The sequence below is a fragment of the Squalius cephalus genome (assembly GCF_949319135.1).
Source record: "Squalius cephalus genome assembly, chromosome: 24".
Classification (NCBI taxonomy): Eukaryota; Metazoa; Chordata; class Actinopteri; order Cypriniformes; family Leuciscidae; genus Squalius; species Squalius cephalus.
This window is the reverse complement of record NC_137145.1, coordinates 4,150,645-4,174,926: the sequence shown is the minus strand read 5'-3', so window position 1 is coordinate 4,174,926 and position 24,282 is coordinate 4,150,645. Positions and strand designations below refer to the sequence as shown.

The window sequence follows — 24,282 nt, the reverse complement described above, 5'->3', positions numbered from 1 at the left end:
CATTTTCTCTTATGCCAAAAATCATTAGGATATTAAGTAAAGATCATGTTTCATGAAGATATTTTGTAAATTTCCTACCGTAAATATATAAAACATGTATTTTTGTGAGTGAATGCAGCACAATCACCAACATAAATGAACAACTTTAAAGGAGATTTTCTCAATGGTTTGATTTTTTTGCACCCTCAGATTCCAAATTTTCAATAGTTGTATCTCGACCAAATATTGTCCTATCCTAGCAAACCACACATCAATGGAAATATTATTTATTCAGCTTACATATGATGTATAAATCTCAATTTCAAAAAAATGACCCATGTGACTGGTTTTGTGGTCCAGGGTCACATTAGAATGATTTCTGAAGGATCATGTGACACTGAAGACTGGAGTAATGATGGAGTATTTTTTATGAAATAAATGCAGCCTTGGTGAGCATGACACTTTTATTATATATATATATATATATATATATATATATATATATATATATATATATATATATATATATATATATATATATATATATATATATTATATATATACACACACATATATATGGGTTCGATGCAAGTTCGGTACAACAGGAAAAAGCAACAAATCCCCAATGCTTGGTTTCTTTTCATTTATTTTGAACAGACAGTAGGGCGAATTACAGTTTGTTCCAGCTAGCAACATTAAGTCCCCCTGAGGTAGTTGCTACAGTCTCCTTTAGTGTATTAAGCACTAAGAAGTAAACAGAATGCTCTCTTGCATTGCATTGGCCATATTTTTTGTAGGGCTGATTAAAAAGTTATTTGGTCATAATCTGCTACAAAACTAAAGAGCATCTATTGTGTTATAAAAGTACAAAATAAATAGAATAATGAAAAATAAAACTTGTGCAGGGATTAGTTTTTGCACTCCTGTAGTCTTTTTCTGCCTAGCTCCGGTGTTTAGCACTTCTGGATGATGTCATCTGCCCACCCATTATAACAGCAGAAACAACTTAAAGGGGTGGTTGATTATGATTTGACTTTTCTAACTTTAGTTAGTGTGTAATGTTGCTGTTTGAGCATAAACAACATCTGCAAAGTTACAACGCTCAAAGTTCAAAGCAAAGGGAGATATTTGCTTTTAAAGAAATCGCTTTTTAAGGACTACAACAAACGGCTGGTAGAGACTACACCACATTCCTCACGGGTTAGTGACATCACCAACCCTAGAATTTACATAAACCCCGCCCCCTGACCACGATTTATAGATTATCATGACAGAATATGCTAATCAATGACTAGAAGATAACTACACATAAGCTGCATAAATTCCTCAACTATCCATTCAGAAATGTCCTGTTGCTTCTACATGTCGTCACTTCTTCTTGAGTCTCTCCATCATTGTCTGACTCCGGTTTGAACATAAAAGGCTAAAAGTTTTTGAAATGTTCAGTGCATGTCTGTGTGAGTGCAAGCTGTTGAAGCCCCCCCCCCCGTGCCGGGAGCAGCAGCTCATTTGCATTTAAAGGGACAGACACAAAACGGTGCGTTTTTGCTCACCCTCAAAAATTGACAAATTTAACATGCTATATAAAAATATCTGTGGGGTATTATGAGCTAAAACTTCACATACACACTCTGGGGACATCAAAGACTTATTTTACATTTTGTGAAAAGGATATTATACCACCCCTTTAAATTACTCCGTCATTTGGTCATACAGATAAGAGTAAGACATCATTCGACACTGTAATGGGTCTATTTTTGTTTGTCTAAATTCCCTTAAAAAAAAACCCTCCTGTGGTGTCTTACAGAAAAAGATAACAGCATGTGGGTTGGGAACGAGTAAATAATGAGTTTTCGTTTTGGAGTGAACTATTCCTTTAAATGTTTTCCATGTTTTATATCAGCAACCTCAAACTCACAAATAGACTGTCACAGATGTGCCCTTGAAGGAGAACGGATAAAACACAGGAAAATAGACGGTGGGATGCTGCAGGAGCAGCGGCTGCTGTGTCACATTCTACACGCGTATTTCATTTCTCTCTTCAGTGCTTCCCCTGTGGCAGGTTAGGAGCGCAGAGTGACCTGCTAGCAAACTAGGTCAAAGGCGAAGCGTGCACCATTTTCACCCATGAAGAAAGAAGCTAATCAGATATTTCTTAGCCTTGAGGCATCAGAGCTCTCGAGTAGTTTCATGTCAGGCGTCTGGATGTGTGAGCAGAGGGAAAGCTGATTAGTTGTTGGTAATGGAAAGGAAAGGTTTTAGTGACACAGCTCGACCCTGCCTGGTATCACACACAGACTGAACCGTCTCGCAAATAGGCACTTTGTAAATTGTTTAACGGCCTGTGGTTGAAAGGCTCCATGATATCAAGAGTTGTGTGGCTTTCGCTCTTTCTCTGTTACTATATACTGTACACACACTTTAGAAATGTTCAGAGTAGCATACTAGCTTAGTGTATTAGTCCTGCAATATATAATGTGTCTAGTATGCAGATCTTCTGTATACATCGAAAACCTTGATAGCCAACTACATTTGCCAAAATACGAAGCATACAGCCAGTCCACACTGCGTGCAATACTATATCCCACAATGCACTTGACTTGCCCCCCCCCCCCTTAAATAATTAAATAATAATTATTTGTTTGTTTTGCAATGTTTTTAAGATAAATAATGTATTATTAATTACTTTATTTAAATATGTATATATATATATATATATATATATATATATATATATATATATATATATATTACTGTTTTTACATACATTTAAATAAATAGTATTTCTTTGCATATAGGCACAAATATTTATAAAAAAAGATATACAAATAAAATAAGCAAATATTATTTAATCATATATATATTAGTGCTGTCAGTTAAACACGTTATTAACAGCTTTAACTTAAACCCATGTTAACGGCGTCAATTTTTTTAACGCAAGATTAACGTTCTTTTTGGCCTAGCAAACTCTGTAGTTTTTTTCACATGCTGTTGCTACAACTAGTAATGTTAGAAAAACTACAACACCACACCGGATCTAGCTAGACCGGAAACAAAACAACAGGCACACTGCACACACTTGTTTGGGCTTGCGAGCCGGCCAAAGAGTACTAGGCTAACGTTACGTTTTGAGTGGATGGCGAGCGCGAGACGCCGAAATGGATGCCAATAAGATTCTGAATGGAAAGTTTACTTTTAAAAAGTTGCCAAATGGTTCCATTGACAATACCAAAGTGATCTGTGTGTTTTGTCATTGTGAACTGAGCTATCATCGCAGCACGTCCAGTCTGAAATACCACTTGACGGCCAAGAACACAGCTGATGCGAATTCTCTGATGCGATTATTTGCTCCAATGAGAATGTTAGTGTGAAATTGAACACTACAGTATGCCAATGTTGTTTTCAATAAAAAAAACATTTGCACAAAGCAAGCCGATCCACTTTTCCATGCTGATAAGAGCATTAAAATGAGAAAAAATAATGGGACAAAAAGAAACCAAGGAACATTTAGAATAGATAAAAATGTGCGATTAATTACGATTAATTAGTTAACTAGTGAACTATGACATTAATGCAATTAATCGCGATAAAATATTTTAATCGTTTGACAGCACTAATATATAGATATGGAAGCTTGTTTCCGCCACTGAATAATAAATAAATAATAATAATTGCGACTTTTTATCTCACAATTCTGACTTTTTTTCTCACAATTGCGATATATCAAGTCAGAATTGTGACTTTTTCTCAGAATTGCGAGATATGAAGTCAGAATTGTGAGAAATAAAGTCGCAATTCTGAGAAATAAAGTCGCAATTGCGAGATATAAAGTCGCAATTCTGAGAAATAAAGTCGCAATTGCGAGATATAAAGTCGCAATTGTGAGAAATAAAGTCGCAATTCTGAGAAATAAAGTCGCAATTGCGAGATATAAAGTCGAAATTCTGAGATATAAAGTCAGAATTGCATGATATAAAGTCGCAATTGCGTGTTATAAAGTCAGAATTGTGAGATACAAACTATTCTGAGGTATAAAAAAAATAAAATAAAAAAAAGTCTGTCTTTTTTTTCCTTAGAATTGGACATTATATCTCAGAATTGCGAGATATAAACTCACAATTATGTGTTATAAAGTCAGAATTGCGTGATATAAAGTCGCAATTGCGAGAAAAAAAGTCAGAATTCTGACTTTATAACACGCAATTCTATACATTCAATATGTATATACAGTGTATATATATATATATATATATATATAATACTGATTTTACATACATTTAAATAAATAGTATTTCTTTCCATATAGGCACAATTATTTATAAAAAAATATATACAAATAAAATAAGTAAATATTATTTAATTTTATATATATATTATTTTATATTATTTTATTTGTATATATTTGTATTATTTTTAACATGTATAAGTAAATAATATTTATTTATTTTTATTATATACATCAGTTGTGAAATACTCATTTTTATTTGCAGGATGATGCCTGGCACTGTTGTAGTGATATTTATCACCATGTAATGCACACTATTTCAGTTCTTTTAAATAAAAATAGAATGCAGTGTACAGTAAGTTAGGCTAGTATTCCATTTTGAGCACAGCCATGGTCCCATATGCATGTGTGTGTGTTGTTTGCTTGCTTACAGCCACCAAAGTTTGCTAGATTTGATGGCGCTCACACCCTGATCCTGCTGCGGAGACTCTTACTCATGTTTACTATGGTGCTGATGATGTCACTCACTCAAATGAGTACTGTATATCACTGGCTTTCATGACAGCACCTCATTAGTAGTTAAAACAAGCAATTACAACATGCTTGTCAAGAAAATGTATGTTTAATGTGATTTACTCTCTGAGGGTGTCCATTAAGAAACTGAGCATTCATCATCTTACAAACCCCTGCAAGAATCAAACGGCTTGATTTGAGGAGTCGTGGCTCCTTAGTATGCAGATAAAACACCATTAGATGAAACAGACGTCCCTGGTGAACCAAAACATGAACGTGTAGAAGTGGGAGATGGCTTGGGGTTTATATTTCACTTGCACTGCAGCTTTTAGAAACAATACATTTTAAAATACATGTTCTATTTAGAACCAGTCTGATGTCACTGGAGAATCTTTGATGTTCCACAAAGAACTTTTCATTCCCAAGGTGTTTGAAAAAAGCTAAAAAATATATTTTTTAAATTTTCTGGTGCTAAAGATCCCAGAAACCAAAAGATTGATCTGAAGAAGTTGTAATAATCAGACATCAAGAATGTAATAATCTTTAACTGGGACGCTGGAGCTAGTTGTCACACTTTTTAATCCAGTGAATACTTTCACATTCTATATAGAGACAAACTTTAAAGTCTTGACTACAAAAAAAAAAAAAAAGATGCCGTTAATCCCTTTCGTGGGGCATGTTGTCACAATATAAGAAGCAAGCTGTCACATTGGAAATAATGCTGTTTATTGACACTGAATTCAGGAGAATGTATTTTATTCAAAAATATGAAATGCTAATTAAATTATTACTTTTGACCTTGTTTATCACATAGATTTAAATCATATTATTTTATAGCGTATTAATATGAAAATACAAATGTAAAGGAAATAAATTAATTCGTTGTCATAAACATGAAGTGCATTAAACATTACATCACATCAGGGTTCATGTAATCATTTTGCATCAGATTACATGTATTCAGTTACTACCCAGCACTGATTGTAACACATCAAACAACTTGCTCTAATATACAAATGTAACAACTTACCCATCCCGAGAACACAGTTCAGCCTTTCAGTAGCCTACAGATTCACCTTCATATACACTGAACAAAATTATAAACGCAGCACTTTTGTTTTTTCCCCCATTTTTCATGAGCTGAACTCAAAGATCTAAGACTTTTGTACACAAAAGGCCTATTTCCCTCAAATATTGCTCACAAATCTGTCTAAATCTGTGTTAGTGAGCACTTCTCCTTTGCCGAGATGATCCATCCACCTCTCAGGTGTGGCATATCAAGATGCTGATTAGACAGCATGGTTATTGCACAGGTGTGCCTTAGGCTGGCCACAATAAAAGGCCACTCTAAAATGTGCAGTTTTAACCTGCATTCCTGTTCAGGGTAGTTACTGTTGATAGAGAAAACAGGCATTTGTGTGATTGGACTTTTGTGACAACTAGCCCCGGTGTCCCCTACACAGCACAAAGAAAAGGGTTCGCCATCTTTTCTGAATCTGAAGTGTTGCACAGACCCACTGAAGGACTGTAAGGACTTTAACGGCAGTGATGCTCTCTGCAGCCATGCGGTTTAAAAATAGCATGACACCAGTGAGCGGGAGATCCAGAGGAATATGACTTAATGCCACACGTTTGATCAAGAACGCTTTCAGAAGTCATGCCGTCTCAGGCGTCCGTATAAGCCCAGAACACAAACTACCACCCACAGATCAGGCCTGACTCCAGAGCTTATGATAATCTCAACTAGTGCTGAATTATGAATGCTGCAGAAAAAGAAGTTTTTGCTGCAGAAAAAAAGGAGTTTCAGGCCATTTCTTTTTAAGTCAAAAACGAATGGGGTTCGTATGCAATAGAACAGGAACATTTTCCACCTGCTGGACGATAAAACAGGTTAAACTTCCGCTGAGATCTGTGCAAGATGAATGCACACCTAGATGTATTGAGTTACAAACCAATTCTCTTCGTTAACTTCTACTGGCAGCGACAATTGATATTTATTCGTTGCATAATTCATACGTGCTGCATAGCACAGGGAATTAAGCGAAAGAACAGATGGAAAATGTCTCGGTGAATCTTAAGTTTCTCCCCGTAATGATGTCAAAGCTGTTAGGATGCAGGGAAATATGTCACTGGAAAACAATGCATTCATATGGATAGAAGAATAAAAAGAGGGATGTGTCGTCTCATATGCATTTCGTTATGCTTGTTTTGTTCCAAGCAAGGCTGCGCTTGTCTTGCTATTTATATATTATGCATGGCTTTCTTGACGCGTGTGCCCACCTTGTTAGATAATGTAGCTTTGAGTTAATCTGATGGCTGCTGATGTGTTTCTGATGTCTGGGCGTGCATTGTGCTTAGAAGATAGTCTGTCATCATGACATTTTTCCTTAATTGTTTTGCATTGTTAAACAGAATAATTCCCTGCGTTGTGGCCCGGCTGTCAGGTGTGTTTACCCGAGATAAAGGCTCGGATCAAAGCGAGATGTGCCGGGGCTGACGTGCTGACAGTATGTGGCTCCGGGAGTTTGCTCAGTACTTTCTTTGTAAGTTTGAATAAATAATGGGGGCAGATTGGATGTAGCCACTCATCAGATAGCAGCATTAGTCACTGAGTCGCAGAGCTCTGGCAGCTTCAGACAGATCCTCGTCTTCACAGACAGTGACATACAGTTAACGCTGGGTCTGCTCCTCTTACTGTCCAACACTTTGGGGCTTTTATATATGAGATCTCCATAATGCACTGTATCTCAAGAAAACAGCACGTGCTATTACTTTTTGGACATGGTACTGTGGTGGTAATACCATGGTATTTGTGATGTACCTTGGTGCATGATATAAATATCTAGTAGCCTATATAAGTATGGTAAACGCTCGGTACACACTTCACTGAATTTGTCTTTCATGAACTTGCAAAAAACCTTTTGATCCGAATGATTCCCCTTAAATTCTTGAAATTAGTTGTTTAGACTTCATGATTCATATAATTGTGCCAGCATATGATTTCCTTTTTTTTTGTTTCTAAATATTAATATGTATTTTATGTATTAGTATTGTTGTTGCTTTGGTTACATAATATTGTATTTGTTTTATTGTTTTAATGATTTTTACATTTATTTGTCTGTTTAGTTTTACATTTTGTTTTTGTTTTAAATAGTAATACTTTTATGTATTATTATCAGTAATATTTATTTTATTTGTAGTTTTTATTTTCATTATTCTGTATTTATTTATATTATATTTATTTGATGTATTATTTTATCATTTTTATATTGTAATTGTAATTATTATTATATTTATCTATTTTTGATTTTATTATTTTATTTGCTTACATTTATTTGTCTGTTTTTATTTATATTTTTTCTTTTGTTTTAAATGTTAATATTTATTTTGTTTTATTTATTTATTTTATTATTATCATATTTTTTAAATTATTAAAAAAAATATTATATTTATTGTATTCATTATTATCTTATTTATTCATCTGTTGTTTTTATTTAAATTATTTGTTTACATTTATTAGTTTTTTTTTCTTTTCATTATTCTGTATTTTTTCGCATAATTTGATCATTTTTATTTCATTTTTTAAAATATCAATACATATTTTATGCACTGTTATTATTATTATTATTATTATTTTTTTTTTTTTTATGGATATGTTGTAAAAAAACTGCCAACAAGTGGCCTCCTTCAATACTGTGTACAAAGCATCCCATGTTGCACCTCACGCGCATGACATGAATGCTGAGAATGTATTAATCTGGTTTTATTTGCATTTAGAGTGCTGCTGATTGCATCAAGTAGCTTGTCAGAATCAATATGAAAAGATGGAGATGCCGTCATTGAGGGAAGTCTCTGAAGAGCTCATCACTCGCTCTGTTTTGCCAATTATTGGACACAGAAACCTTTCTGAACACGTGCTATTGGCTGAAGCCATCTCCAGCCTGTCCAATCAATGCACATGAGCTGTATTCAGACGCATTGCTAATCATTGTGTAGAACAATGAATGAATTGGCTCGCATGCAGGGAAAACAGAGGCCAGTGCGAAAACAGATGCGCTCACACATGCACAATCTGTTTTATAAATGCACATTCACAACCCCTTGCTCACATTTTTAATGACAACATAAACATGTCAGCATGAACCAGCTTTTAACCCATTTTAATTGCATAATCATATGCATGTATGAATACAACCGGATATTCAATGAGAAAAAAAAGAGTTTTATTTGTAAGAAATTGGCCGAGAAGAATGTCTAACTTGCACTGTTGAGTTTGTCTTGATTTCATTTTAACTTCCTTGTTCATGAATTGATCGTTTCCTTGTTTTCATCTCTTGAGTTCAACTCTTCTTTGACTGTGTGAAATGGTTTAATAGTCCCTCAGCAGCTGTTGCGAGAGAAACGAGGGGAATGTTCGGTTGTCACTGCGTCCTCAGATAAGTCTGAATATGTTAAAGTGATATTAAACGTTATGAGGAGGTTTTATCACATCGCGGGCCGCATGTATGATGAATTATCATCATTAGCGCTGCTCTCCTGGCGTCATTTAGACTTCGAGGTGTTTCTGGAACTGGGAAGCAAATTGTAAACCCAGAGCGGAGATTAGCGTGGCCTTCATATCTGTCAGGATGTTACGGGTTCCTATCAATCAAAAACGTCTCGCTGGCATCCTGCGTTCATTTCCTTCTCCATAATAAACTTCAAGAGGTTCTCAGGAACAAGTCGATTCATTTGAGAACATCCGTTTCAATTCAATTTCATTGCTCAGTTGTTGCTCTTTTATAGTGCAGGTTTGTTTGTTTCATAGTTGGTATGTCAGATGTTTCTCCTAAAGGTCCTTACAGAACGATAAAACTGAAATGAGAAAATGGACATGCAGTGAGTATGTAGATATAAAATGAACATGGAGAGCAGCTCAGATCATTTGATGAGAGATGATTGAGTTTACATTGAGATTTCTGACTTTTGATTGCAGACATTTTGGGAAACTCTAGAAGAGACACGTGGGATTAATGAGTCTTTTCCCTCAGTATAAACATTTGAGAAGGTGCAAAATCTTGTTCTCTGTTTAGGGTGTGTTCACACTTGGCAGGTTTGGTTGGATTAAAATGAACTCTGGTGCGATTGCTCTGTTAGTGCAAAAAAAAAAAAAAGTGTGAACGCTGCCACCTGGTGGTCACCAAAATAGCGGAGCGAGACTCAGGAAAAGATGGGTCTCAATCCGCTTCCAAACGAACTCTGGTGCGGTTTGAATGAAATATAAACGCAACACCGACCAAAGACATGTAAACGAAGCGAAAACAGTAGGGGTGTAACGGTTCATAAAATTCACGATTCGGTTCGATACGATACACTGGTGTCATGGTTCGGTACGTTTTTGATACAGCAAAAAGAAAGTAATGCCAGAGAAATTTCCTTGATTTTAATTTTTTTAATTAAAACTAACATCATAAAGTATGATCCTTTTTTACTTTAAGCAATGATGGAGCTATACTTGACTCTTCTTAGGCATATAAAACAAAAACAGCTCCTTATAAAAAAATGAAATGTAATATTGTAGTATATTGTATTTTATTTCAGATTAACATTTGAGGGCAGCAATTTTATTCATAATGTCGAAATAAAACCGACGTTACTTGAAAGCACAATGTTTCTTCCTGGTTTCCACGTCAGCGCTGTTTGATCCGTTAATAACGGAGAAATGTGAATGCTTCTCACTAGATCTCGCAGCGATGTTAGTACTTCAGTGGCGAATTCAAATGCGCTCTGTACTGGATCTCTTAGCGCTGTGTAGTAACAGTACCCTGGTAATCCAGAGTTCTTGCGAGTTACTCTAGCATCGAGTAATGATTCTCATTAAATATGCTCTTGTATCCGAGCTGCACCAATCACATCGGGTTATCTGATATAGGCGGGCCAGAGGCGAGATGACGACAGCGCTGTGACGTCGAAGTCATTAGTAAACATCGCAAGATGGCTATGGATGAACACCAGTTGTTTGAAACGGCTTTGGCCACTACAATGAACGAGTTAGACTTGGCTTTTTATCTAAAAGAGGAACAGAAGACGCCGCTCGAATCGTTCCTTTGCAAGAAGGGCGTTTTTGCTGTTTTGCCGACCGGATACGGTAAGAGTCTAATCTACCAGTTAGCTCCGCTGGAAGCTAAGCGATAACTTGTTGTGATTGGTCGTAGTGTTATCCAATTGCGTGCCGTGAGATTTCAAATGCACGCTTGGTGCCGCCTAGCCTGACTACGTCAGACTTCCTACTTCCGCTAATTTCATTTCGCTCCTGTAGTCAGTCTGAGATAGCAGCGTATCTTTCAGTTTTCCACCGGCCTGAAAACAGCCGGGCCAATCAACGAACAGAGGGCGGGCTGAGAGCCGTGACGTAGACGCTGATTGTACCGTGGTGGATGCGTACTTGCGTAGATTTACTTCACATAATCTGCAAAAGTCGTTCACAGCCATGTTCACTCCGGTATTTCGCTCAATGGTTTAGTTTTTGCATCATACATGTGTTTACAGTGGAAGTTAGATGCGGCTGAGCATGCGCATAACACACGCCATAACCAAACGTTATGTGATTGGCTTACGGGTAACCAATGATTTTAAACTTCAGACAAGCGCCCCCCCGCGAGAGAGAAAACACTTCTCTATTATGCTATTCCAGACTCTCTCTACGAAGCAAAGTGAAGTAGCAGAGTCTGGTATTACCAGGCTTGGTGCCGCCCCTCGAGCTGGCCGATTTTCATTAGTCGACGCCAGACCATTAATCTTTCAGATTTAGGTCTGGATTTCCAGGCTATAGTAACAGTGTCGCTTGATCAAGATCGGCTCGCGCTGCATTGGTCCAAACTGATGACGCACAAAATAAGGAGTAGCGCAGTTTCGTTCCGCTTTCATTACGTTTGTCATTTGATGTTGGGCAATGTTGTGGTTGCGCCAGCGTCTCTTACATTATGAGCGCGCTTGCCTACATTTGAAATAACGTAATTTTGGTCGGCAGGAAAAATGGTCCAACGAACCGTTCGGTTTGTAATGCAGACCGAACCGAAAGCCTTGTACCGAACGGTTCAATACGAATACGTGTATCATTACACGGTTACACCTCTAGAAAACAGGACATGATATCACCAGATGTGACCCTAAAAAGGACAGAATGCTCAAGCATAGCTGTTTTTTCTCGTCACAGTCGTGATGTTGTCCATCACACATCAGAACCGCTTCTCCTGATCTGTGTGTGTGTGTGTGTGTGTGTGTGTGTGATTCCTGACGCTGTTTTGACTCCTTTACACATTTTATAAGCTCTTCACGAGTTCTCAGCTGGTCAGAATACCATCATATGTAGCTACACACATACAAGAGTGCATTTATCCCAGAACACGGCACTGTTTTGCATGTTCAGTAAGTTCAGTCACGAAATATACATCATAAAAGCCGACCAATCAGGTTGTGAACAAATCCCTATGCCTTTAGGTTCAGTGTTAGAATGCCAGTGTGAACCCTTAATCTAATTTCTGTGTAGAAGTAACCTATTACTTCATTTACCTTTTAAAACTGTTTTTTTGAACAATTCATTCATTCCATTCATTCATACATACTTTTATTTCCCCTCTTTTTGTATCTTCTCCAGTTTTTGCATCAAACGTACTTGGATTACAATGTATTTTATATAACTAAAATTGAACCAACTAATATGATATGACAAACTAATGTGCTCAAAGGTACTGTAAAATTGTACTGTACTTTATGCAATGTTGAGGTTAAAAAGAAAATATAACAATGTTTAAAAAGTGCTTTTATGTCAAAGACATTCACACATACATTCACCAAGTATACAGTGTTATTGAAAGAAGGCTCTTCTGCTCACCAAGGCTGCATTTATTTGATCAAAACTACAGTAAAAACAGCAATATTGTGAAATATTATTACAATAACGGTTTTCTATGTGAATATATAGTAAAATGTAATTCATTCCTGTGATCAAAGCTGAATTTTCAGCATCATTACTCCAGTCTTCAGTGTCACATGATCCTGCCACACAATCTTCTCCGCAATCAGAGACCGCAGAATCTATTGATCGGCGGCTGGAACTGCCTCCTGTTCTGTTTTCCTCACTGAATACACCCAAAAGAAGAAAAGAATAACCGTTTGTGTGCAAGAAGAACGTGTTTTAGGAAAAAAATGACAAAATCACTACTGAGCCCAGCTTTCTCTGTTTGAGAAACCGTACGGTCTGGATGCAAACAGTGTGACTGAAACTCACTAGACAAACACTATATAGAGCTTCAGAAGCTGATTATACAAACCAGGAGAAGAACAATTATGTTCCGACGTATATTATTCAGTACGCACTCTGGGAATAACTATTACCATAAAAGTAATAGGGAGTGTTATTGTATTCCAGTGGGAATGCAAACAAGACTACGGTTACGTGCGGTTTGTTATATGAAACTAGAGGAATAATGTACAAAATATTCACACACACACACACACACACACACACACACACACACACACACACACACACACACACACACACACACACACACACACACACACACACACACTTTCTCTTTAAATAAGTAAAGAAATATGGCTTTAACAGGCTCAGACTCTCACATATATATAAATAATGCACTATAAAAAAAAGAAGCTTAGTTTTATATAAATTAGGTTGCCTGACCGAGTGTTTCATATGGAGGAAAATGGGTCAGCTTTGTAGAAAGGACTTTTTTTCTGTAGGTAAGAGCATTTTAAACAGTCTTACATTTCTTATGAACTTGAATAATAACCGTAAAGCTGGATGGGTTTGGAAAAACATCTTCTAGTGCCCCAATTTCAGAGCGCTAATGTGAGGAGGTAAATTTGCAGTGTTGCTGGGAAATGTCAGCGAATGCAAGCGTCCTGATATTTACAAACGGTCTCGCTGTAGGTAAAGTCAACATGAAATCAAAATTGACTCTATTAACTTATTTAATGCATGTTCCGGGTCTTGTTTTGATTGGTATATGTTATTGCATGTTATTTAAAAAAAGACTTTTATCTAAATCTCTGAAACAACTTTCCTTTTCAGCTGCGTCATCAGTCGCCGTTTTACATGTCTGTCATATTGAGACTGTTCTCACCATCCAATCCATTCCAATGTATAATTAATCTTGTATAATATAATGTCTTATCCAGAAGTTTGGCACATTATGGAAGTAAATGGGTTGCTTCATGTATACTTTTAAACAGATGGTTTTAAGCATCAAGTAATGCTAAATACAGATAAAGTCGATCTGATAAAGTCATTTTATTTTTTCATCTTCTTTTCCCTGTTTTTTTTTTTTTTTTTTTTTTTTGCATCACTTGGATAACTACAATTATTGTATAATGTATTTTTTATTAGTAAAACTGAAACTGTCAGTGCAGCTGAATATGAAAAACTAATGTTCTGAAAAGTTCATTTGTACTGTACTGTATGCAGTGTTGAGGTTAAAAAGAAAATGTAACAATGTTTACAAGTGCTTTTACTGTACACTGTAAACAAATCTGTTAAATTTACAGTAAAAAACTGGCAGCTGTGGTTGCCAGAAATTTACCGTAAAAAATATGGTAGCAATATTTTAGATTTTACAGACTTTACTTAAATTTACAGTAATAAACCGTATAAGTGTTGTTTTTGGCAGCCCTTTTAGTTTTAGTCTTGGTCTTAGTCTTTTGGACGAAAATGCTTTTTAGTTTTAGTCACATTTTAGTCACTTATAAACTTGATAGTTTTAGTCAAGTTTTAGTCGACGAAAATACAAAAAGGTTTTAGTCAAGTTTTAGTCAATTTTAGTAAAAAAAAAAAAAGTAGTCTTTAACAAATTAATTTAGGTTAAAAGAATTGGAAATGGGCTTGGTTTGACAGGTTGTAACAAGTGTTGCAATTCATAAATTTTTTTTTTTTTTTTTTTTTAAATAACCCCTGAAATGATGACTTCTGGTGAATATTGTGGAAACTAATTGATACATTTAGATAAATATATTTCATACCTTATAGCATATTATAATACAACTTATTAGGCCTATATATTTATAGAATAGCAAAGTAGGCCTAATCAATATACAAGACTGAACCACATAGTGAAATATAAAGGCTATCATGATAATTTTGCTAACAATGAACCATGGATTTGTTTAGTTTATAATACGTTTTATTTTTAACTTAAACAAATACAACATATAACATTCAAAACTCACCGGCTTAGACTGCATTTGAAGAAAAATAAACACAACAGTTTTCTGTAGCCTTGTGCAAACTTATTCAATAGAATTATTAGATTATCTCCTGATGCGTGCTGCTTAATATCACACACTCCGCCGTGACAAACAGAAAAAACGCGACGGCATATGGTACAATTGGCCTTGTATTCATTGTCCCTCACGCATTCCAGCCACGGGTAGTCATTTTCCCATTCAATTTTACATTTCTGTGCTCTTTTCTTTTTCGCCGGCTGCTCGGAGGTAGTCATTTTTACATTTCCCGCTGTTGTCACTTGTCGTCATCATTGCTACGATACGTGACTCACAATGACTGAAACGACCAATTAAAAGGGCATTCTCTGATGATGTTCCAAGATGTTAAAAACGCTACGCTGATCATAGACAAACAGAGGGAGAAATTAGTATCTACCGCACCGTCGGGTTTTTTTCTCATAGCCCAGTAGGCCTAAGCCTACAAATGTCTTCGTTCATAGTCTGACATATATTAGTAGCTATGTGTCTGTCATGGATTTGCACTGAATTGATTCTCAAAAATACGAAACAAAGTGCGTTCCGTATCAGTTCAATATGGAACAAGACTTGTATGTGTCAAATACGGGACGATTATTCCGTAGGCTATTATACGGAACGGTTGGCAACGAACGCCAGACTTCATTTTCGTTCCGTCTCGTCTCGTCAACGAAAACTCGAAAACGTCTCGTCATGTTTTAGTCATCTTAGAGCCATTTTTAGCTAGTCATCGTCGCGTTATCGTCATAAAAAAAGGTGCGTCAACGAAATCATTTAGTTATCGTCATCATTGACGAAAACAACACTGAACCGTATTTAATTTTCTGATATAATGTTAATCTACTGACCTATTGAAGTATTAATATCTGTTTTGTACCATAGTTATACACTGACAACCACATATCACAGTGGAGATGAAAATCACATGGTGAGTTAAAGCTCATCACGAGCAGCTCTTTCACAAGAAAGTTAGTAGCCTACTAATGTATAGAAGCTGCACAGTGTCATTCACACAAACACTAAACACCATCATGGTAACACACATGAAATTTAAAAAATGCAATAAACATCAATTTAACAACATTAAATGTAACATAAACTCTAATGTCATAACTGATTTAAAAAAAAAAAAAACTGAAGAAACAAAAATAGGCTACATCAAATGTGAAGTGTCACGCAGGGAATTGTGGGAACGTCAATTTACGTTTTTTTCACTGTAAATTATACAATGACTTGTTCTTTTTCACTTCCAAAAACTGTAAATTTAACGGTATTTTACAGTAAAATTACATTAAATGTACCGTTAGATCTATCACAGTTGTTTACCGTATATAGTAAGGAAACTTTATCAATTTCAACCAATTAACAGTTTTTCACTGTAGCATTTTTACAGTCTTTGACCATTAAAATCACAATAATTTTTTACAGTGTACGTCAAAGAAGACATTCAGGAACATAGGCTACAGACTTTTTTTGTAAAAGTGTCACACTCACTTAGTTTGGTCTTTGTTTTCAGTTTGCACCTTTTCCACTGTTGATTAGTTGTCATTTAGCAACACAGTCTCACCCCCAAACGTCACATACTGACGCGTCTTGACCAAACGGCAACATACGACGAAAACGTCCATATGTGACGATTCGGGTTATGGGTAGGTTTAGGTATGCGTTAGGGTACCGCTAAGAGGCGCTGCTGGTGCGCTTATGTCTTCGTCTCATATGGACGTTTTAGGGGTACCCTTTTCGTCGTATGTTGCCGTATGGTCAAGACGCGTCAGTATGTGACGTTTTGGGGTGAGACCGGGCTGCATTTAGTTCAGGTGTGTGTTGTTAATTATCCTCATTTTCTTGTTTACTTAAGTCCTCTGTCTAGTCATTTGCTGTTTGGTCTCGTTTGTAATATAAGCCGTTCTCTTTGTGTGATTTAGCTTCATGTGGATTTATTAAACATAATCTTTGCCTTCATCATTGCGTTCTACAACACAGCGTTGTGACAAAAAAGATGTTTTAACGTTTTTAAAAGAAGTCTCTTCTGCTGGCCAAGACTTTTATTTGATCAAAAATGCAGTAAAAATATTACAAGTTACTGTTTTCTATGTGACTATATTGTAAACTGTAATTTATTCCTGTGATCAAAGCTGAATTTTCAGCATCATTACTCCAGTCTTCAGTGTCACATGATCCTTCAGAAATCATTCTAATATGATTTGATGCTCAAGAAACATTTATGATTATTATCAATGTTGAAAACAGTTGTGCTGCTTCATATTTTTATGGAAACCATGATGCATTTTTTTTTTTTAATGATTCTTTTAGATGAATAGAAAGTTGTTGTTTTGAAAACAAGCATTTCATTGAAACATAATTCTTTTGTAACAATATAAATGTCTTTACTGTCAATTTAATGCATAGCCTACTTGCTGAAGAAAAGAATAAATTTCCTGACCCCAAGCTTTTGAGCAGTAGTACATGTGAACTCTGTCTGTTGATGTGTGTCTGTAGAGAGCTGTGATTCTCCGCTGGTGTCCGGTCTGCCTCAGTCGGTCTTCACGAGTTCATCGGAACTGTCGAGCAGTCATGGGCCGGGCTTCGCCAAACTCAACCGCAGAGATGGTAATTTAACACCTTTACTCATTATTCACAGCTAAAGAGACACTTCTGCCTCTGCATTTGCACCTTTGTGTGATGTGTTATGATTAAACTTGGTTTTGTGAAACTCGCCACCATAGTGCGAGGCAGCTGTTGGCGGTTGCCAGGGTGTTGCTATGTGGCTGTTTAGGAGTTTTGATTGTTTTTTAACTTTTAACGATGTGGTTGCTAAAGTATCCACCTTTTCCTCCTTTTTCCTGATGACCCTACTGTACTTCCCGCACTTCCGGTTTGGGGAACTTCCACTCAAAATGACTCAAATGAATCATTTTAAATGATAAGGTTGAGCTACAGATAGTCATTTTTCCTTCATGTTTTATTTTTAGACATCAGAAGAATAACATAATGCTTGTTATTTTAATGTGACGTGATATCATAAGAATATCTGTGGCTAGAGTTTTTTTTTTCATTCTTTTCCTCCTGATTATTTTCTTTGTATTCGACTGTAACAGTGTGAAAGACAAACATATATTAGACTGCGCATTTGTGGTCTGCTCTCCCGATTTCACTTACAATATATCCCATGAATAATTCACTGGATTGCACTGAGGATCTCTTTTTTTCTCTCCCGAAAGCCTCACCTTCCAGGTTTGTTTTCACACGGATGCTTTAAAATGTAATCGTCTCCCCTTTTCACTTCTAATCCCTATTAACAGTGCGAATATTTACTAAATACAATGTGTTATCTGACAAAATGACGGAAAACACTTTGAAATATTACCACTTAATGCTAAAGTTAATGAACGTTAAAGCAACGTATGTTATATAATATAGACAAATATTACTCAGTGATATTTAACCTGTCTGTAATATTGAGCTTTTAGGGCCATTCATGGTTTATTGAAAGTGTTTTGGTGATGCTTTTACACGGTTTAGTTTTCTTTTAATGTTTGATGGTTGAAGGGCGAGTAGAATAATGTCACTTCATTGTACACAGTTTTTTTTTTTAAAAGTGTTATTGCGTTCATTATTGCCTTTCACTGATTGTTTGGTTTACCAGAAGTTACTCCCAATTCATGGGGTGTAGGAAAAAGGCGATAGAATTAAGATTGGTAGTTTCTGTTACACGGGTCCTGGTCTCAAGATGTGACTTGTTTATCAGCTTCAATTTAAATCTGTGGGATTAAGAAAAAAAAAAATCTGTTTTAAGGGTTTTGAATTTATTTTGCATTTATCTTCACTACACTTGCAGTGCATCTTACTGGCACTTTATATTCTAATTTATATTATCTGAATATCCAGTCATGTTTACAACGTACCACTTCTGAGGAAAAACTAATTATTTGGTTTATCATGTAAGTGGCTTTGAAAGAGGCTCAGTTTTGTTTGAGGCACTTAGTAGCATTTGAACTAGATATACATGATCACCCTAAAAAAAACCTGTATAAAAATGTATTTAAAATAGATTTATTTCAAACTAAGTATACTACAAATCCTTTAATATATTTACTGACATATCGCTTGAGACTTACTGATATAAATATCATAATTCAACTTTATTTAAGTAGTACTTCCTTACTGCACAATTCACATTTCTTAATATTAAGCCTTATAAGTTTTTGAATATCATTATTAATAAAAATAGTATGATCTCTGTATAATATCAGTCTTTAAATGCAAGATATTTAAAGTGTACCTATTTGAAGTAATTCCACTTAAGCACAATCAAATATACTTAAGTATATCTTTAGTTGGACCTCAGCACTATTTCCGGATAACTAAAGCACATTAAGCCCAAAATTAGTTGTTCTAATTTAGCAGATTTTAAGTATACCAATTTAGTATACCGAAAGTACAATTGCCGGGTATTTATATTAAGTACATAAACATGTAAATGTATTTGTAGTATACTTAGCATACAATAAATGTGTTTCAAATACATTTTAGTATATTTATTTTTCACTTGGGCAGAACTTTATATTCTGCTTTGCTTTTGAGTTACATTTATAAAATAATTACTTTTAGACAGAAATGCTCATCACACAGTCTACAAACAGTGTCCGCTGTGTTTTATCTAAGAAAATCACAGATCAACAGTTCTGTCCATACAGACATGTATGTTATGTACCTGTATGTATGCATGTATGTATGGTATGTATGTATGTTATGTATGTATGTATGGTATGGTACTGTATGTATGTAATGTATGTAATGTATGTTATGCATGTTATGTATGTATGTTATGTATGTATGTTATTTATGGTATGTATGTATGTGTGTATGTTTATGTATGTATGTATGTTATGTATGTATGTTATTTATGGTATGTATGTATGTATGTATGTTTATGTATGGTATGTATGTATGGTATGTATGTACAGTATGGTATGTATGTATGGTATGTATGTATGGTATGTACGTATGTATGTTATGTATATATGTATGTATGTTATGTATGTATGTATGGTATGTATGTTATGCATGCATGTATGTTATGTATGTATGTATGCATGAATGATCCATAAAATATATGATTTGTTGATAAACTGAACTTTCAAAATCAGATGCAACTTGAAGGTTATTCTGGCCAAAAACTGTCCATTTAAGCATGCAAAGCCTCATGGGTCTATGAGCATCTGGTGTCGTTTATGGGACCTCATCAGGTTCAGTAAGATTCAGCGGTTTATCGCATTAGTTGCGCTTGAATTGTGGCATTAGGTGTGTGTGTGAATGCGACCGACAAGTGACCACATTACAGATGAATTCAAAGAACAGCCCGCTTGCCATTTCAAGAGGTAATAGCTAGACTTAAAGAATCATTTTAGCCTATAACATGTTTCTGCTGTGTTAAGTGCAAATATGCTTTCCTCAGAAGCTCAGAACATTAATGACTGGAGTAGGAGGAAGAGTAATTGTTGTTCCTCATGGAAAACAGCCTTCAAAGGTGCACGCTTTGATTTTACACACACACACACACACACACACTCACACAAATAAACACACCAGTGTAGGAGGCTCTGAGAGCAGCACCCTTCAAAGCCTGCAGGATCCGGTCTGATGTTTCTGAGGCCGTAGAGAAAAGCGTCACCTCGTCCGCTCACCTGCATCAAACTCAACACACTCAGAATAAAACCAACTGAAGATGCGGGATCTGTGGGCTGTGAGAGAGATGGGCTTCTGATTTGGAGGGTTTTTTTAATGTCTTTGATTCTTAATCAACTTATTTCTATTTTTTAATCAGTTTAGGGGTTTTTTCCCTGATTCATTTTAAGGCTGGATGATATATTATCTTATTTTAGGATGGGAGAAATTGCATTTAAAAATGCCCCCAACTCCCCTCTCAAACTGAGCTGAGAAAATGAAGCTGAGATGTTTGTAATAAGAATTTCAGTCTATCTCTGCTTTTCTGTCTTCATTTTTAGCACTGCCTACTTTTACATTTATGTATTTGGAATCAAACCCATGACCTTGGCATAGCTAACGGTGTGCTCTACTGTTTAATATTGTTTTCTGTCATTTTAAACCTAACAAACTTTAATTTCATTTGTTTAGCACTTTTCACAATCTATGTAATTTCAAATCAGATTTTACAGAAAACAGTACATCAAGCACACTTCACACAAGCCAGTCATTTCACAAATTTGCTTTAAATTGATGGTTTAGTCAAAAATTAAAGTTGTGTGATCATCTACTCGCCCTTAAAGGGTAACTCTCACCAAAATGCAATCTAGGGTCTTTTTGTTAATCTACCCGAGGCAAACTTTCATGTAAAAGCATAATTAGAATGGAAACGCCACTTTTAAGTTTGACCGTATTTTCGTTTTCGGTCAAATTGCCTTTTGAATGGGAGTGCATGGGGAACTTCTATGATAGCATCAGAATTGCTATTTTTAAATCACTAAGAAGGCTCGACACAACATGAAACTTTGCTGGAAGTATCACCAGGGGCTCTACACATGAACTCGAGCATTGACTACATTGTTTGTGTACACAAAGTTTACTAAAAAGAAAGGTTTTGAACGACTCACTGTAGCTGTTGTTGTTTCTGGCCGCCGGCATTTTGACAGTCAAAAATAGTCGATCTCCAAATGCAACGTAACAGGGAGGATAGTAAAGATGAAAAGCTCCTAAAGCTTAGTTCCGTATAAATTCACGGATAATTTGTTGTTTTGTTGTTAGTGAAAACCCTGTATTTGAAAAAGGATGCTCATATAAGAAGCAATACTAAAATTCAGAGTCAGTTCATTCGCATTCGGAGATCGACTATTTTTGACTGTCAAAATGCCGGCGGACGGAAACACAGCGAGTTGTTCAAAATCTTTTTTTAGTAAAATCTGTGTACACAAACAATGTTCTCAATGCTGGAGTTCATGTGTAGAGCCCCTGGTGATACTTCCAGCAAAGTTTCATGTTGTGTCGAGCCTTCTCAGTGTTTTAAAAATAGCGATTTTGATGCTATCATAGAAGTGCCCCAAGCACTCCCATTCAAAAGGCAATTTGACCAAAAACGAAAATACGGTCAAACTTAAAAGTGGCGTTTCCATTCTAATTATGCTTTTACACAAAAGTTCGCCTCGGATAGATTAACAAAAATACCCTAGGTTGCATTTTGGCGAGAGTTACCCTTTAAAGAAGAACAATATTAGACCTAACTGACTTTAATTTTATGTATAAAAAAACACTGAGATATTTCTCAACATATCATATTTTGTGTTCCACACTAGCCTGGGAAAACCCAGACAACTTCCGGCAAATTCAGATTTGCTCGAGAAGTAGTCTGGCAAAGAGCTCATTCAAGCCCATTTCCATGGCCTAGAAATCGTGGCACCAATCAGAATCAATCTTTACACAATAACGATCGCTCTCAGATTGGTTTTTGGTCTATCCAATTGCACCCAGAGGCTTTGAGCGACGTCCGTTCAACTTTTAAATGCATTATTATATTCAAATTGCAAACACATGAGGACAGTCTCCATGAAAGACCCACTGGCAGATGAACGTGCTACTACATTTCTCTCCGAAACGGTAGGAAATTAAATTAGATTTAATAGAGGATTTTAACTGTGACACAATGATTGACAGGGCAGTTTAAGTGACAGGATGCACGTGACAGATCCGTCCGATAAAGATGACGAAGTAGTATGTCCCAAAGCTTGCCTACTTTTTTGCTACACATTCAAAAGTAAATACCTTTTCTTCACAAAAAGAGTACATACTTTTATGGCGTAGTGTAACTTAGGCGAATTGGGACGCAGCATAGCTTTACACGATGCCGATCGCTCTGATTGGTTTTAGGTCTATCCAACTGCGCCCAGAGGCATTTGAGCGACGTCCGTTGGTGACGCCCCTTTGGAAATGATTTGTCTATGGAGCTTTGCCAGACCATAATAACTCAGTTACTACTGAGAATGGTCTGGTTTTAACCAGGCTAGTTCCACACAAGAAAGGTGTCAACTAGGTTTGGAATTACATGAGGGTGAGTAAAGGATGACAGAATGTTTATTCTGGGATGAAAAATCCCTTGCAAACATTTGTGACATGTTTGGCTTGCACCTTTCTTTAAAAATAAATGGCATCTTCTGTACGTGTGGTTTGAGATTGCAAACACTTTCGTCTTCACTGTAAGTGCCTGTTGACCTGATCCAGGCATCGGCCCGGAGGAATCTCAAACTATTTGTTATTTTCCACATTCTTCCACAACTTTTACGTGCCACCCAGTTTGACCTTTAGTCCGAGTCCTATATGGTGCTGGTTTAAGATTTGTATTGATTTTCTGAAATCTCTCTTGCTTCTGATGGAGCCACTAATATCTTGGCATTTAATTTAGCCTGAAGTACTTACAGAAGAAGACAAACATCAAGTGTCTAGACAATGAAGTCGACAGGCCGTGCGTGGAGTGATGGCTGATGGGATGTCTGGGGACCAGAGATGGGAGTCGCATCAATGGGAATTTAGCAATTCTGGGACTGATTCCTCGTATCGATTTTCCGACACCATTCTTTTAAAATTTTCAGATAATAAAAAATTGTAAATAAGAAACACATTTATGATTGCATTCACTGCAGATGATGAGATCATTTCAGGTCTCACAGAACATGTATAAATGGAATGATTTCATTGAATATACAATTCTGGATGTCTATAGTTTAGTTGGTGCAAAATGCCTCACATTTGGAGCGTCTTTCACATTCTTGATGCCACAAACCTGTAAACTAATTCTTCTTCTGAATCACTTGTATTAACCTGGTACCTTAACATAATCTGGTACCTGGTACCTTAAAACATAATTGCAAGACAAGTTCACACAGACATTATAACATTGCACAGAGGGGACATAAATCAGGTTGATCTTTACTTCATTGTGTATGCATGTATGTATCTGTATATATACAGTACTGTGCAAAAGTCTTAGGCACGCTAGTATTATCACCCCAAAGAAATGGTTTTAAACCAGTTATTTATATATTTTGCTGTAGTGTGTCAGTAGGAAATATCAGTCTACATTTCCAAACATTAATTTTGCCATAATTGTAATAATCCAGTGAGATTTTTGTATGCACAAGGAGTCTGACAACAGCTGGTATGATCTGATCTCAATATAATCGAGTCTGTCTGTGATTACATGAAGAAACACAAAAAACTGAGACTAAATCCAGAAGAACTGCGGGAACGTCTCCAAGACGTTTGAAGAAACTGACCTGCAAAGATACCTGAAA

At 36.0% G+C, this 24,282-nt stretch overlaps 1 protein-coding gene across 2 annotated transcripts in view; it reads left to right on the top strand.

Moving 5' to 3' along the window:
- cntnap3 (contactin associated protein family member 3) overlaps positions 1-24,282 on the top strand; it is a 133,721-nt gene that overhangs the window by 11,678 nt on the left and 97,761 nt on the right. For both annotated transcript variants that reach the window (XM_079861207.1, XM_079861208.1), the window contains exon 2: positions 17,480-17,590. In XM_079861207.1, the coding sequence (XP_079717333.1) occupies positions 17,480-17,590 (111 nt within the window). The remainder of the gene's footprint in view (positions 1-17,479; positions 17,591-24,282) is intronic.